Raw genomic sequence first — 15,032 nt, 5'->3', positions numbered from 1 at the left:
CGATAGATATGTTTTAATCATAGTAGTATTAAAGTTCGAGGAAAGGGCGTTGTAATTAGCAAAAATTCAGAAACGTGTTGCTTAACATTCCCGGCAACGTTTGGCGGCGCCCTGTTACGATATTTTATTAAAAATAACTTTTTAAATTTCTAATTATTATAAAATGGCAAAAAGCGTAATTTTGAGGGTAGGGATGGTTTTATAAAAAAAAAAAAAAAAAAATTGTAAATGCTAATAATGAATAATATCTTCAATAAGTTCGAACTCTCTCGAGATATGACACATAACACCTCTACCTCCTCACAAAAATTTAATAGCATTAATGCCCCTCATATACAAGCAACCATGCCAAATTTCGTCATTAAGTCAGAACCTACTCGAGATATGACACGACTCTCTTTATCTTCCCTGTCTGTCGACATTTAATTTATCACCAAAATTTAAAAGCGTGAATCCCCTTAAAACACAAACCTCCTTGCAAAATTTCATAAATTTTCGACAAAAAGCGTAGGAGTTATTAAGCTTCAAAGAGAGACTCCACACACCCTAACATCCACGCATAGAGAGAAAAAAATACCCAAAATTTCTTGACGTTTCAAGATCCCTAGTCCAAAATGTAAAAATCTTGGGGTATAAACTGCCACAGTGACAAGTTTCGATACTATTTACGGAAATTTTTCCTTGCTTTCCGAAATGTCGTCTTACCATATTTTGTTGCATTTGGACTGCTAAATATCTATGTAGAAAGCATTGAACGGTGATGATTTCATTAATTACGATCTTCCGAAACTTTAATAAGTATATATTAAAAACAATACAATACGTGCTTTTTTTAATACGAATGTATTGTAAAAAACACTCGTTTATACATATATATGATTATAAAAGCATTTTTGTTTAAATTATTTGTAAATTATATATTTGTTTAATATTATAAAAGTTTCTAATTAAGATTAGTGTCCTTTCATTTCTTGTATCATTTACAAATGTTTTTTTTAAGTTAAAAGATACTTTATTTTCTTTTTAATTTTATTTTTTCACTTTTGCTTTTGTATTCGTTTTGTTTTTAAGAAAAGATGAAATGTAAACGGAATGTTAAACCGATGTAAAATATATTGTACATATTAGCCCAGGATTGTTTTAGTTATATTCAATAATAAAATTTAAGACAATACAAACAATTTTTGAGTCTTTTTTCCTATTTATATCCTCTTATTCCAATCCAGGAACCATAAACAGCAGGCGACTTGGAATAAAACCTCTAAAAATAACAGATAAAATAGTATCAAACGATTTACACAATTAAAATGATCTCGACGTCGACCTGTTTTTGTTATAAAACATGGATGCTGTCGTGAAGGATTTTTAATGATTGTAGACGTCGTAGACTACAAAAACAGGTCGACGTCGAGATAATTTTTTATTTTGTAAATCGTTTGATAGTATTTTGTCTGTTATTTTCAGAAGTTTTATTTCAAGTCGCCTGCTGTTAGTGGTTCCTGGATTGGAATAAAAGGATATACATAGGAAGAAAGGTCTAAAACATTGTTTGTATTGTTAAATTTCATTATTGAATATAACGATGTAAAATACAATTGATTTTAATGTATTTTTCAGTTTGTATCTATAATTGAATTAAATAAATATTTAAAAACTAACTCTTGTATGTACACATCGTAATATTAACTTAAAAAATGAACATTAAAATTTTGATTTTGAATCATCATATTTTAATAAATAATTCAACTCATTTCTTTATTGTATGAACCTTAGTTCGTTAAAAGGGGTAACAAAAACAAAAATTAGTAATAATATTTAACAAGTTAATAATTGAATTGAATATTTTAATAAGTAAATAACCTTTTATTTATAAAATTTTAATTTTTACAGATTCAGCAAGATATTTCATCATTTCTCTGATAATCTTTCATTGAATACCGAAACACCTTTCATAAGAAATCAAAGGACAGTGAACCCCGAGTGTATGAATGAAGTTTGAATTTATATTTATCTAATATTACTGTGCAGAAAAGATTTTCTTGTTGTTATATGAATAATATCTTTTCATTCATCTAAGAAATCTCCCGAAGCATTAAGTATGGAAATAAAAACAGGAAATTTTTTGAACAGTACAAGAAACATAACACAACAGGAAGAAGATATTTTGAATACGAGCATTTCTATAGCGACTGAAAATTATTCTAAAATATATCCGGATGCAGCCGTATGGAATGCAGAATTGATTCAGAGAGTGGTAACATTAGGCGTAGTAATGACGCTTACATTGATAGGAAACACGATTATTGTGTTGGTTCTTTCGAGATCGAGGTACAGAAAAAGATCTTCCAGAGTCAACATATTTATTTTGAATTTAGCGCTTGGTGATCTCGCCGTTTGTTGTATAACAATGACTTCTGAACTTCTATTCGACGTGAGTATTATATCTAAATCAATGTTATAAAACATATAATTATAATTTAAACCTTTTAAAAAATGCTAAATTCATTTTAAGAAAATAAAATGAAGTTAGAATTCTTTTAATGTAATGTAAGTTTAGTTCGTTTGAAATAGTGTAGCTATATTTGAAAGTTGAAAAGGAATATTTCTGTGGGAAAGTTGTTATTTCTACATTTGGAATTCGAAAACATTTCTGTTTTGAAATTCGAAGAAAGTTCTGATTCTTTATCAATTCCTATAAATTCATGTGTTATTTTTTTCTTCGGTTGAAAAATATTTCTTTTATCTACTCTAAATTTTTGAACTCTTACAGTAGATGTCTTACATTAAATATAAAAAGTATTATTTTTAATTTTATACTCCAGTGATTCTAGAAATTAAAAGTTTTCGACATCTTCATTTTTAATTATATTCTATCAGAATTTTAGTTATCTTAATGTTATACATTAGATTAATTCAATTTAAAAATGTATTTTAAATATAAATTATCTAATTCAAGCGTTTAATTTTTTTAAGAATATACATTTAAGTTTTAAATTGTTAATTTGTTAAATGTGCATAAATAAATTTTAAATTTTTTGTCATTTATATATAATTTTTTTAAACGCAAATCATATTTCTAATGTTAATGAGTCTGATAAAATTATCAGATGTTGATAAAAGATTTCTATATTCAATAAATTTTTAAACTAAATAATTATTATAGTTTTTTTTATAAGAGTGGAAAATAATTTGATCTTAATGAAATAAATTATAACATGAAATTTTAATTCCAACAAAAATAAAAAAGGGTTTCTTAAAATTTTGAATTGCTATATTTAAATGAAAAAGGAAAACTTATGAAAATATAATTTATTTTTTTAGTTTTAAAAACCAAGTTAATGGATTTTATATTTTCCATAATAGAAAAACACATAACCTGTTTTCGATTGCATTTTTTTATTACTTTCTCTCCGTTTCACTTTTATTTATTCCATTTGCTTTTAGCTAATCTGTCCAAAACTAAAAATTTTAACTCGCTCTCATTTTCCTTTTTTCTTTATTTTACGGCTTCTGTATTTTTCATTAATTTATTCCATTACGTTAATATTGAACGCAAAAACAGTGAGAGATTTGTATATTGTAAGCTTATGCTGTGTAAAGAAAATTGCTAAGTACAGCTGTGATATGAAAGAATGAAGAATGAATGAGGATAAATTGTTTAAAAATGCGTTAATGACGATTAATGATTTATGTCTTAGATTAAAATATATGAAATATACTGTAAAAAGCAGGGACTCCGGGATATCCCCGTTTCACATTCACGATGGAAATGTAAAAAAAATAGAAAGATTGGAGAAATCTTTTTCAAGGGTCCTGACACCAGTTAGGATAAATTATCTCGCGTCCTAACTTGCGAGTTACTTCTTTCCCGAGTGGAAGAAGTATATTAGAAACTTGACCCCCGTTTTAATTGAATTGCTGAAAACATAGGATGCGTGAATTACGTGTGCCGACGATTGAGTTAGGCACTAACGAGTCAAAGGGGATAATTAAAAGGTAAATTTATTAATAAGGGATAACCAACATTATTATACAAATGTTAATTTAAAAACAAAATATACGATATTATAACAAAAGTAAACCTCGAAATTATAAATTATTCCAAAGGAGATAAAATAATGACAGTCTATTCCCTACTTCTTTTCTATACGAGAGAGTTTACATATTAAAATTATATTACCTGCAGTTCACCCATATTTGATGTGGAGAGTTGGAAGTTCTTGGAAATGAGTAAAGATAGAGAACTGGGAGAGAGACGAGACCGTTGGCTAAAGCGTTAACACGAGCCTTAGCAAGAGCGCGTTTGAAGGTGACCTCTCACCTTTTATCCAAAATCCCATCCAATAGAATTATTAGAAAATTCCACCATGCTTCTGCCGCATGACAGAAGTCGTGTGATCCTTCGGATAGAGTGTGAGACATCTTCTCGAATTATCACTTTCAGAGGAACAGCTGGTTTCTCCTCCTTGAGAAACAGGAAGTTCCCTTTTAACTTAAACGAACTTTGTGACAGATAAATTTCTATCGAAAATTTATAACAAAAATTTCATATATTAAATTGATAATTTAAATCATTAACTCACAGATTCCCACAATACTATTCAAATTTTTATTTAGTTTAAGATTTCATTTTTAAATGTAAGAAAGCAGGGTTTCTCTTATTTCTTTTCAATTATATAAGTTTAATAAAATACGTGTTAAATGTTGAAAATAGCTTTCAGATGGTGTAAGGTCCACGACAAAAGTAAATCGTCACCCCACTCCGATCCACGTGGAGATGACGTCAGGGCGTCAAATTTGGCGCAATTAGTTAATAACCTAAATCGTAGTAATCAAATATCAACGTTAACTTAGAAATATTTTATTTTCACAATTTGCTTTTTAACTTACAGAAAGTCTTTTATTATATTTTTCGAGTAATTGGAATAGAGATAACTAATTACGTTAGCAATTTCTATTTGGAATTAACCAAATATTTTATTAATCAAATGACAACGAAGCACTTAACTGATAAAACTTTGATTTCGATAACAAGTATTAACTCAAGCATGTTCTGAAATAAGCATTTGCAGAATTTAAACCAATCTTGTTATTTATATAAATATTAATTAATAGAAACCTGCCCACAAAAATTATACATTAAAATATAATATTTAATATACCTTATTATTGAAATCAAACACAAATTATTTCAGACAAACTCATTTGTATCCGTGACGTTTTCAAATATCAATTAATATGTCCAATCGTCAGACTCATTGGACTTCAAATTTTAATTTCTCATCCATTAGTTGTATTTAGGGATTGCAATTGCTGGATCCCTCATCCAGCAATCCAGCTGGATCCAGCGCATTCTTCGGCCTGCTGGATCCAGCGCTGCGGATCCGCAAATACTCAGTTAACTTTCTAAATAATAGCGCAAAAGTCTACGTTGTCGGTGTTGCCGCTTTGCTACGTGCGCTATCTCTCGGCGGCGAGAGTGACGTTGCCGTTCAATGCGGCATGTGCTACACCTCCTCTCTACACCGCACTGTCCGCCCTTTTGCCTCTGCTGATGTAATTGCCAGTTGACTTTCCGCTCTCGCTAAATAAAGTGTCTTCGCGCTAAAAAAAAAATAAGTAACTCCTCTCCTAGTCCTGGTGCATAATTCTAATTTACGGTCAGTTGTGACGTCAGTAAATCACGTGACAAAACGATTTATGATTATTTGATGACCCTGAAACAAACTAACGTAGAGGCAGAAAAAGCCTTCTCCGCAGCGGGACATATATACAGTTCATTAAGAAGTAGGTTGGGAGACAACACCATCAATATCATTTGTTTCTTGAGATCCTACTTCCAGAAAAGTCAAAAAAAATAACAAGTGATTGATTTAATTTTATTTAATCCTTTAAAATACTTTATTCAAGACAAAACTAATATTTTATAACTTCTACTCTAATTCTATTAAGTTAGAGTTTTTAACTTTTATTCTATAAGTGGTTAGTGGGCTAGGCAAGGCAATTTTATTGTGAAAATTAGTGAGAAACTGAGACTACCTAGTTGGTTAAATAGTTCATTAAATTAATGAGTATCAGTACCTTAGATATATGATGATATGAATGTATGTGATTGATGATTGTGATGATAATAACTAACTACTAGACTACTACTGATTACTTACTGACTACTTTACTAACACAAATAATTAGATTAGTTATAAATAACTACAGACTGATATGTAGAGCCTATATAAGAAAACTGGTAAGACTGATAGCCACTTAGCCACTGATTATCAGTCCTTACATTATTATAATATACAGGGTGGGCCAGCGAAAACGAAACGGCAGAGTGTTCGTGTTCGTCCAAGCAAATCGCTCGGACAGGTCTATTTTATTCTCGAGGGAACATCTTTTGCAATAAAGTTTTTGCGATTCTGAATGCAACAGACAACAAAAAATTTTAAAAACTCATTTATTTTGTATTAACTAAACAAACATTTATTTCGAAAAAAATGTTTGTTTAGTTAATATTCAGATTCGCAAAAACATTATTGCATAAGATGTCCCCTCGAGAGTAAAATCGACCTGTCCGAGCGATTTGCTTGGACGAACACGAACACTCTGCCGTTTCGTTTTCGCTGGCCCACCCTGTATTAATATAAATTAATTAGTAGAATTACCTTTGCTATTATTTAACTTAAAGATTACATTATAATTATAATCTAACTAAACATTTAAAGTTAATTATCTCTATCTCAAATGTTAAACCGAACCAAAGTTAAGTTTACTACCTTAATGTGTAAGAAGTTTTACTGATTTATAGTGACCAGTCTAAATAATAAAAGTTTCTTAAGTATTTTAAAAAAAATGTTTTATTTCTTTAAAAAAACCATAAATTTCTGGATAGATAGATAGATAACACTTTATTGCACCGAAAATACATCTGCGCTGGATCCGCGCTGGATCCGCGCTGGATCCAGCTGGAATGATGTTGGTCCAGCAAAAATCCAGCTGGATTGAAAACACTGCTGGATTGCAATCCCTAGTTGTATTAGGTTTGTAAAGAAAAGTGGATGTCGTCAGAAGTCTTCCCAAGTATTATATAAGCGAGGGTAAATATATTTGTTGTAGGATTAATTTCCCATTCTTATAAGTGCATCGTTTTTCCCGAAAATTTTTTGTTCTGGGAATACGATTAAACATCATTCTTTAACAATTCGACCGGTGAGAATCGAACAGTTATCGTGCACCAAAGTGAGAGCGTAATCCTCACGATAAATGAGATAGAAGGCAAAATTGTCGATTCAAATATGTTTATACATCGAGTGATGTAAATCGATTGTGTATCCAGACTAGTTTTCCTGGAGAAATGAAACTCGTAACCCAAACAATAAGAGTAAATTTATATGTAAAAACGAGTTTTACTCGTCGTACGATGATGAAATTTTCTATGACAATTTCACGAAAATATCAATATTCCAAAAGGTATGAGGATAAGATAAATATTGTAATGCAGAACCGAGTCTCACGTCTTCCTAAGCACCTGTCAAAAAATGTTCCCTGCAGGACGATGATGATCGTATCTACATTTTTATAATAGTTTCTTATATTATTCGACAAGTATTGTAATTGTTTTAGCCATAACACATTAGTTAAAGATTGTTTAATGATAACATTTACAATTTCCCGAATCTATGCGGAGGACGTTTCGTGTGATTCTCGACATCTGTAAATTGTGATATTGCCATCGACGTATTCAATTCCGCACGGTTGTTATGGTAAATATCCAATTTTCGACTCATTACTCCCGTTGAAAATCTGTTAGTTTCCTACAGTCCAGTAATTTGTCATCCAAAGTTTTCGGATTTATGATGCAGACAATATGTTAATTTTAACATTAAAAATATGTAAAATTTGTCTATCAAACAGCTAATTCAGTCATTTATTTCAAAATAAAAGCTATCATATTAACATATTCTAATGAGGAACAGAAATTAAAATATTGTCGAAATTCCACTTCCATTTCGCTTTCTTTTGACGGACGATATCTCTTTTATGCGTCTCATTACTCGAGATTCCATAAGTTGTGTCATCCATCGTCGTGACGTCAGAAAAAATAACGTAAACGAAGTGTTCGGGTAATAACATCGTTAATTTTTCAACTATATATTAAATTCGCATTTAATGAATTGAACGCGGGAAACCCAAATCAATCAAATTTTCCAATTTTCCCGCAAACTTTTAACATAACTGAACTAATAAAATTAATAGTGGTCATTTTCAAACAGCGATAACTTACGAGATATCGACAGTGTGTAGAAACAAGCTTACATTACACAGTACAGTATATATGGATTTACGTCATTTTTCTGCTGATCGGCTTGAGATTGTGATTTGCCTTTGAATAGATTGTACGCTGTTAAAAGAAAGAATATTTGTTCATAAAAGTATACAGAATGTAGTAAAAAATATACAGGGTAGGCCAACGAAAACGAAACGGCAGAGCGTTCGTGTTCGTCCAAGCAAATCTCTCGGACAGGTCGATTTTATTCTCGAGGGGACATCTTTTTCAATAAAGTTTTTGCGATTCTGAATACAACAGACAACAAAAAATTTTAAAAACCTATTTATTTTGTATTAACTAAACAAACATTTATTTCGAAAAAAAAATGTTTGTTTAGTTAATATTCAGATTCGCAAAAACTTTATTGCAAAAGATGTCCCCTCGAGAATAAAATCGACCTGTCGGAGCGATTTGCTTGGGGTATACTATAGATTACTCCCTATGGAATTTCGTGTGTTTGGGTGTATATCTGAACTCAGGGGACAGAGACGAGTTCAACGATACTCTACTTTTGGACCGGAGACGAAAAATAAAGCAGTTATCATACTTTTTTCCGGTGATCGCGCGATGATAGGGAGTCGCGTCGCTCTCCGCTAAGTCGACCTCGCTATCGCGATCGGGAGTCGCGTGCTTGCCGTTAAAATTGCCTTTAGTAGACGTTTCCCCCCTTTTTTTACTTTGTTCAAGAACTACCGTGAATCGATCACTAGTTTAGCACATGGCGGCGTGTGGTGGCTCCCATACGAGAGGTCAGTCGGGCCGCAATGTTCGCTGCCATAAGTAACATTAACCGAAATGGCGATCGCGCGATGATCGGAAGTCGCGTCGCTCTCTCCGCTCTCGCATCGCGTGTTTAACGCTCCGGGAGATGACCGTAGTCCGACGTCACGGTTTGCAGACTTTACCGCAAGATGGAAATACTAGCAACTACGGTGCCGTCTGCATGAAAGCATTAAAAAAGTATGGTAACTTAAAAAGTGTGATAACTTTTTTATTTTTCGTCTCCGGTCCAAAAATAGGGTACCGTTGAACTCGTCTCGGTCCCCTGAGTTCAAATATATAATCAAAGTCCTGAAATTCCATAGGGAGTAATCTATAGTACACCCTTTGCTTGGACGAACACGAACACTCTGCCGTTTCGTTTTCGTTGGCCCACCCTGTATATTCATGAAAAAAATTATATGAGCATAACACCGGGTTATTTCATTTTAAATAAAATTTTCTTTAAATCAAAAATTTATCTATCACTAACCATATTTAGTTCAAATTAACCTTTTAACTTAAAAATAGCGAGACATCGGGCAGGTTTCTAAAGGCAATTATCATGCCACTTTTAAATGCAAATTAAGACTTAATGTTAATTCTTTTTCTTATGTAAATGAAAAATATTAATTTAAATAACTATTGTTGTAACGTGCTGCTACTTTAAGTCACAACAATACTGTTTTATTTAATTCATAGTAAATATAAACAAAAAGAATTAGGTTAAGTGGCAAGTAATATAGTGATAGAATGTTTTCAAAATCAAGTGATTTTTCGTAAATTTGTGCCGCGGAAATTTAATTATAGATTCAAGTGTGCCGTGAGATTAAAAAAAAAATATATTAAAAAACACTGTTGTAGAAGAATAAGCAAAGAAAGGTTATGTAAATTGTCTTCAAAAAGAAAATCAATGATTAATTTTTATCCAGCAGAGAAATGAACAATAACTTTTCGGTTACAGATTGAGTCACTAAAGTATGGGGATTAACTAATCCTGCCCTATTTCTAGAAAACAGGATCCGTTAATCCCCGGTATAGTTTTCTAAGTTTAGTATCTTTGTAGCTTTCAGATCTACGAATTTTACTCGTCGAAAACAGTTGCATCGTCATATGAAATGCGCTTTTTAAGTTGAAGAACTAAATGATAATATTTTAAATAAGTAAATTAAGTAGATCTTACAAACTGAAATTTGTATATTTAATTATTCACTAAGTAAATAAATTAATATTTAGACTAAAATTATACAAGCATACTACAGTATACTGTATCATAAATAGGTTATTTAGTTAATTTAAAAGCGAAAAAAATGGATTTAGAAAATCGAGTTATTTATTACTATTTTTAATCAATATATGACAAAAATGGATTCCACTCCCAAGCAAAAAATTTAGCAACGTGTCCGTAACTTTTCTGGCTGTTAAGATTTTATTTAAAAAATAACTTTTATATTAATCGTCCTATTAATAAATAAAATTGTGTGTGGCGCCATCTCTTATGACATTTTGTTATAAATACTTTTTAGTTTATTAATTATTATGAAAGGGCAAAAAGCTTAATTTTGAGGGTAGAGATGCGTTTTATAAAGAAAAATTGAAGTGCTAACAAGTAAAATCTTCATTAAGTCCGACCCGACTTGGGATATTTCACGTGACTACCTTTTATCTCTCCACCCCCTCTACCTTTCACCACTAAAATTTAATGGCCTCAATGCTCCTTACATATAAGCTGCCATGCCAAATTTTGCTATTTAATCTTTACTGCATCCTGAAATATTAAACGAAATAGATGCCAACACACGAACACATATTCATGGAACTTTTTGCCGTTTTTTGAGTTTTTTGGGATCAGGAAGTCTGAAAACGTGGAAATTTGCAAATAACCTCGGAGAATCAAATTTCACACGATTTCAATACTTTTCCTTTTTATGTATAGATATATAACTGCCGGAAAAGTAAAACTGAAATTAATATTACTATATGTATAGCCTCTTGTTAGTATAGGTAACAAAAGGATTACTAGGAATACTTTCAAATAACCTGAAATTACTGTAAACAATGGAATTTCCACATATATAATGTTTTAACTTTGCTACATTCTACATTGTTTCTAGGATCATTTCTTACAAAAAAAAGCAGCATCTTTTTAAAGGTTGTATAGAATCTAAATTAATGTCGGGAAGCATTATTTGGCGACGTGCAGCTAAACATCTATCTCCAGATTGAACTCAATCATTTTATTAGATATTTAAATAGTCTATGATAATCGGAGTCCTCATAATATAGAAGTGAGCATATAAATACCGAGGAAACGTATTACTAATATTTATTTTGCTAATACAAATACACTATGAATCACGATTTTTATACAAGCTTCTTAACAAATAATGCAGATCATCAGACTACAACCTGTTACGAATTAAATACCATACATTACCAAAGTGTCGATTAAAAATTGGCCAATTTTCTCCAATGTGGAAGGCCATTTAATATTAGACTGTAATGAACGACGATTCTAAATTTATTGGTAGTTTGTGGAAGTTCAAAAGATCAATTAAGGAAGATTTTATTTATATGGAAATTTCCGGTTTTGATAGATAATTAACGAAGTCACAATGGAACAAACGAAAAGACTAGTCTTTTTTCTTGTTCAGTGTTTCCAGAAAACCTGAAAAAAGGTCTAAAACAATGAGCTCAGCGAATACAAAACAGGTGTGTTTATTTATTAATTGACTTAAACAGTGCTGAGAAGGAGATAGGTAGATAGATGGTCATTGATGACGTTTTTCCAGAAGTATTGCATTTTTAATTACTGTATATGATGTGTTAATTAATTTTAATAATTAAAAATAGATATATGCGGTTTTTAGATTTTTATTTGAACAGACTGTTTAGTTATTAAGTAGAAAATTATTCAGTTTTTTATTTTTGGAATAGAAAGAAGTGAAAGTTCGAGAATAGTAGCATTAATAATTTCTAGGTGTCCTTTCTGCAGTCGTAGAAATTGGTAGCACTATTCGTAACACTCGACGAAGAGAAATATGGATGAGCGCAATGTAAAAGCTGGTTTTGTTATTAACACTTTAATCCATTGTATACTTGTGCAAATTTAGTGACTTATCTTTATTTTTTAAAATTTACCTATTAAAATACAGTATTTAAATAAAACCTTTACAACCATTTCATAGCGATCCATATTAAGGTTAATTAATTAATACAACATTAACCAATTAGACTAGAGATAAGCGGTTAAGCCGTCTTCCCTTGTTAGATTTAATAATCTTTAGCCCAAAATGAATCCGACTGTTTATTTGGTTAATAAAGTGTAGCGGATCGATTGTATATGTTATCATATAACTATCGTTACGTAAACATATTGATTTCGTTTGAATATCGATTTCTCATTGGGTATTAAACAATTCCGTTTAATACTGTACTGAACAGTACTTAAATGAACCTATTGCAAACATCTTGCATTTTTTGTGCACAAACTCTGTATTTCAATATTATATTATAGAGTGTTAATAAATTGCCCTATATGAATAAAAATCATTAATACATTGCTTAATTTATGGGAAGAGACTTATTAAGAGGAATTCTTAGTAAATTTGAAGTGAAGTATGTAAATTAAATGAACATTGTAATTCTTCAAATTCTATACTATGTATTTCCGATATTTTAAAATTTTCAAGAATATGCTGCTTCGTAAATTGACTAGACTCGACCATACAGTATATCAATATATATGCTCGAATCTAGTCAATTTAAAATTATAACAGACAAGAAACTATTAAAGTAAATAATGTAATACTAAATATAACTTAATAGAATTTTTTATATTTATAAAATATAAATATCGCACGCATTCAAATTCATTTTATTTCAATTAGATCATGAAAAACATAGAAACAAATTCTTCTATCTAATATAAATATACAAACATAATTCGAGTTAGAGAATATACGATGAAATAATACCTGCTTTCCTGGTACGAATATATAAGTATGACGAAAACATTTAGTTTTCAACATAAGATGTCTGATTAAAATTATGTTTAAAAGTAATCCACTTATGCATTATGAGGAGCATTCGGTAAAGACTTCTCGTAATGAATAAGTGGAGCGCTGAAAGTTTTGTCAACCAGGCATTCGGGTTAATGACCTGAAAGATTCGATGGGGACGTACGGAAATGTTACCTCTTCGAGAATGCCAGACGGATTTCGTGCCATGCGACCCTCATCCGTTTCGTGCCGACGTCATGGAACATTTTAGACTTTACTATTTATATTGGCCCAAAATTGGCCGAGTTAAATATGATATATACAGATAATAACTAAGTAGAATTTAAAGCAGTGCTAGAATATTTCCGTTATGAAATATGAAATAATTATGAATTTGTATGTAATGTTCCCTATTACATAAAGAAAACACTTTTAAGATTTAGAGAAAAAATCGAAAAGATACGACTTATCAAAAAGATCAAAAGAAAAAATATCTAATATAATTAATATTTACAGTGTTTGTTAAATGATTATCCTTTAGTAATTAAAAATTGGATAAATGAAATAGAAACTTGACGTCGTAACAATGTACTAATAAACCAAATAAAACTTATAAAATTTACCGAAATAGAGTTCTTGAAAATATTAAGAGTTCCAATTCTATAATATAAGAATAGTCCCGGAACTTAATAATTCATGAGAAAGGAAATTAAATTGTGCTTGTATAAATATTAATAATAAAACTAATATATTAAAAAGGGATAAAGTAATGTATAAATTTGATTGTTAGTGTAAGAAAAATTATGTCGGCGAAACTGAAAGTTAAAAATTAATGTGCAAATTTATGCAATCGAAAATAATTTGCAGCCACCAGCTGTAGCTAAGCATTGTATTCCGTCTAACTGTAACATAATCAAGAGCTTGTTAGAAATAATTACAACTGTTCTAGTAACAAGACAACGTAAATTTATGAAAACCTGTAAATCATCAAAATTCCAGAAGAACATAGGATCAATGATAATACCGACCTAAACAGGATACAAATCTTAAAATTTAATAATATAAGTTTGTAAATTTTTTAAATTTTAAAAACTTTGTTTACAGGATGATGATTAATATAATATTAAATACATATCGTTAACACAATACCTAATAAACTTAGTATTACACACTTTGTATGTACAGTACACACGTATTACGTTATGTTATAATTTCTAAATTGATTATATTCGATTGTCAGGAATATTATATTAAGTTTAACATAGTGTCGAGTAGCAACTTCAATTGGCTTCATGGAATTGTTGGAATGTTTAAAAAACTGTTAGGAAATATATTATCTAAAGTACATGCTATATCATATTTAAAATTTTTAAAATTAGTTGAAATTATTTTTGCTAATAAGTAATTCACATTTACATGCACCGGTATTTTTAATATTCACCAGTACATTGTAACTGTTAGTTTAGGCTGTAGAGTGGATTGAATTGTAGTCTCTTCCGAAATGCATACCGAAATATTATAAAATTGTAGGAATTATTTTTGTTAATAAAATAATCAGTAACACTACAAGTTAAAAGCTTTATCATTGATGTATGACAATTCCTAAGTATTTAGAAAGGAAACTGAGTTAAAGAATAATAGTGCTATAAGAATCGAAAACTTAAAGCAGGGGAAAATTTGCATTGTAAAAACGAAAACGAGCGCGCTCTGTCCGAAATTCAAAATACGGCGAAGCTCTTCCCAAATTTCTTTTCAATTCCGATCTTTTCTTCTATTTTTGTTGAAAAATTCACCGTTTATACCTTAACTTATATACATTAACGCATTACACCTTGCAAAACGTTTATTATGTAAGTTAAAAACGTTTTAGAACAAAGATAGGATTTGACTGCTTATGCAGAGTGAAAGTCCGTTTAATTGTGCCCCCTAATGACATAGCATGAGTT

The 15,032-nt window shown here is 30.3% G+C and overlaps 1 protein-coding gene across 1 annotated transcript in view; it reads left to right on the top strand.

Moving 5' to 3' along the window:
- The first annotated feature begins 1,995 nt into the window (after positions 1–1,995).
- The window catches only part of LOC136983212 (neuropeptide S receptor-like), a 58,376-nt gene continuing 45,339 nt past the window's right edge, over positions 1,996–15,032 (top strand). The window contains exon 1 of the mRNA XM_067279897.1: positions 1,996–2,431. Within this exon, the coding sequence (XP_067135998.1) occupies positions 2,099–2,431 (333 nt within the window). The 5' untranslated portion in view covers positions 1,996–2,098. The remainder of the gene's footprint in view (positions 2,432–15,032) is intronic.

Source organism: Centruroides vittatus, unplaced genomic scaffold (genome assembly GCF_030686945.1).
Source record: "Centruroides vittatus isolate TY-2023 unplaced genomic scaffold, ASM3068694v2 contig_878, whole genome shotgun sequence".
NCBI classification, from domain to species: Eukaryota; Metazoa; Arthropoda; class Arachnida; order Scorpiones; family Buthidae; genus Centruroides; species Centruroides vittatus.
The sequence above is the reverse complement of the archived record's forward strand: the minus strand, read 5'-3'. Positions and strand labels throughout refer to the sequence as shown.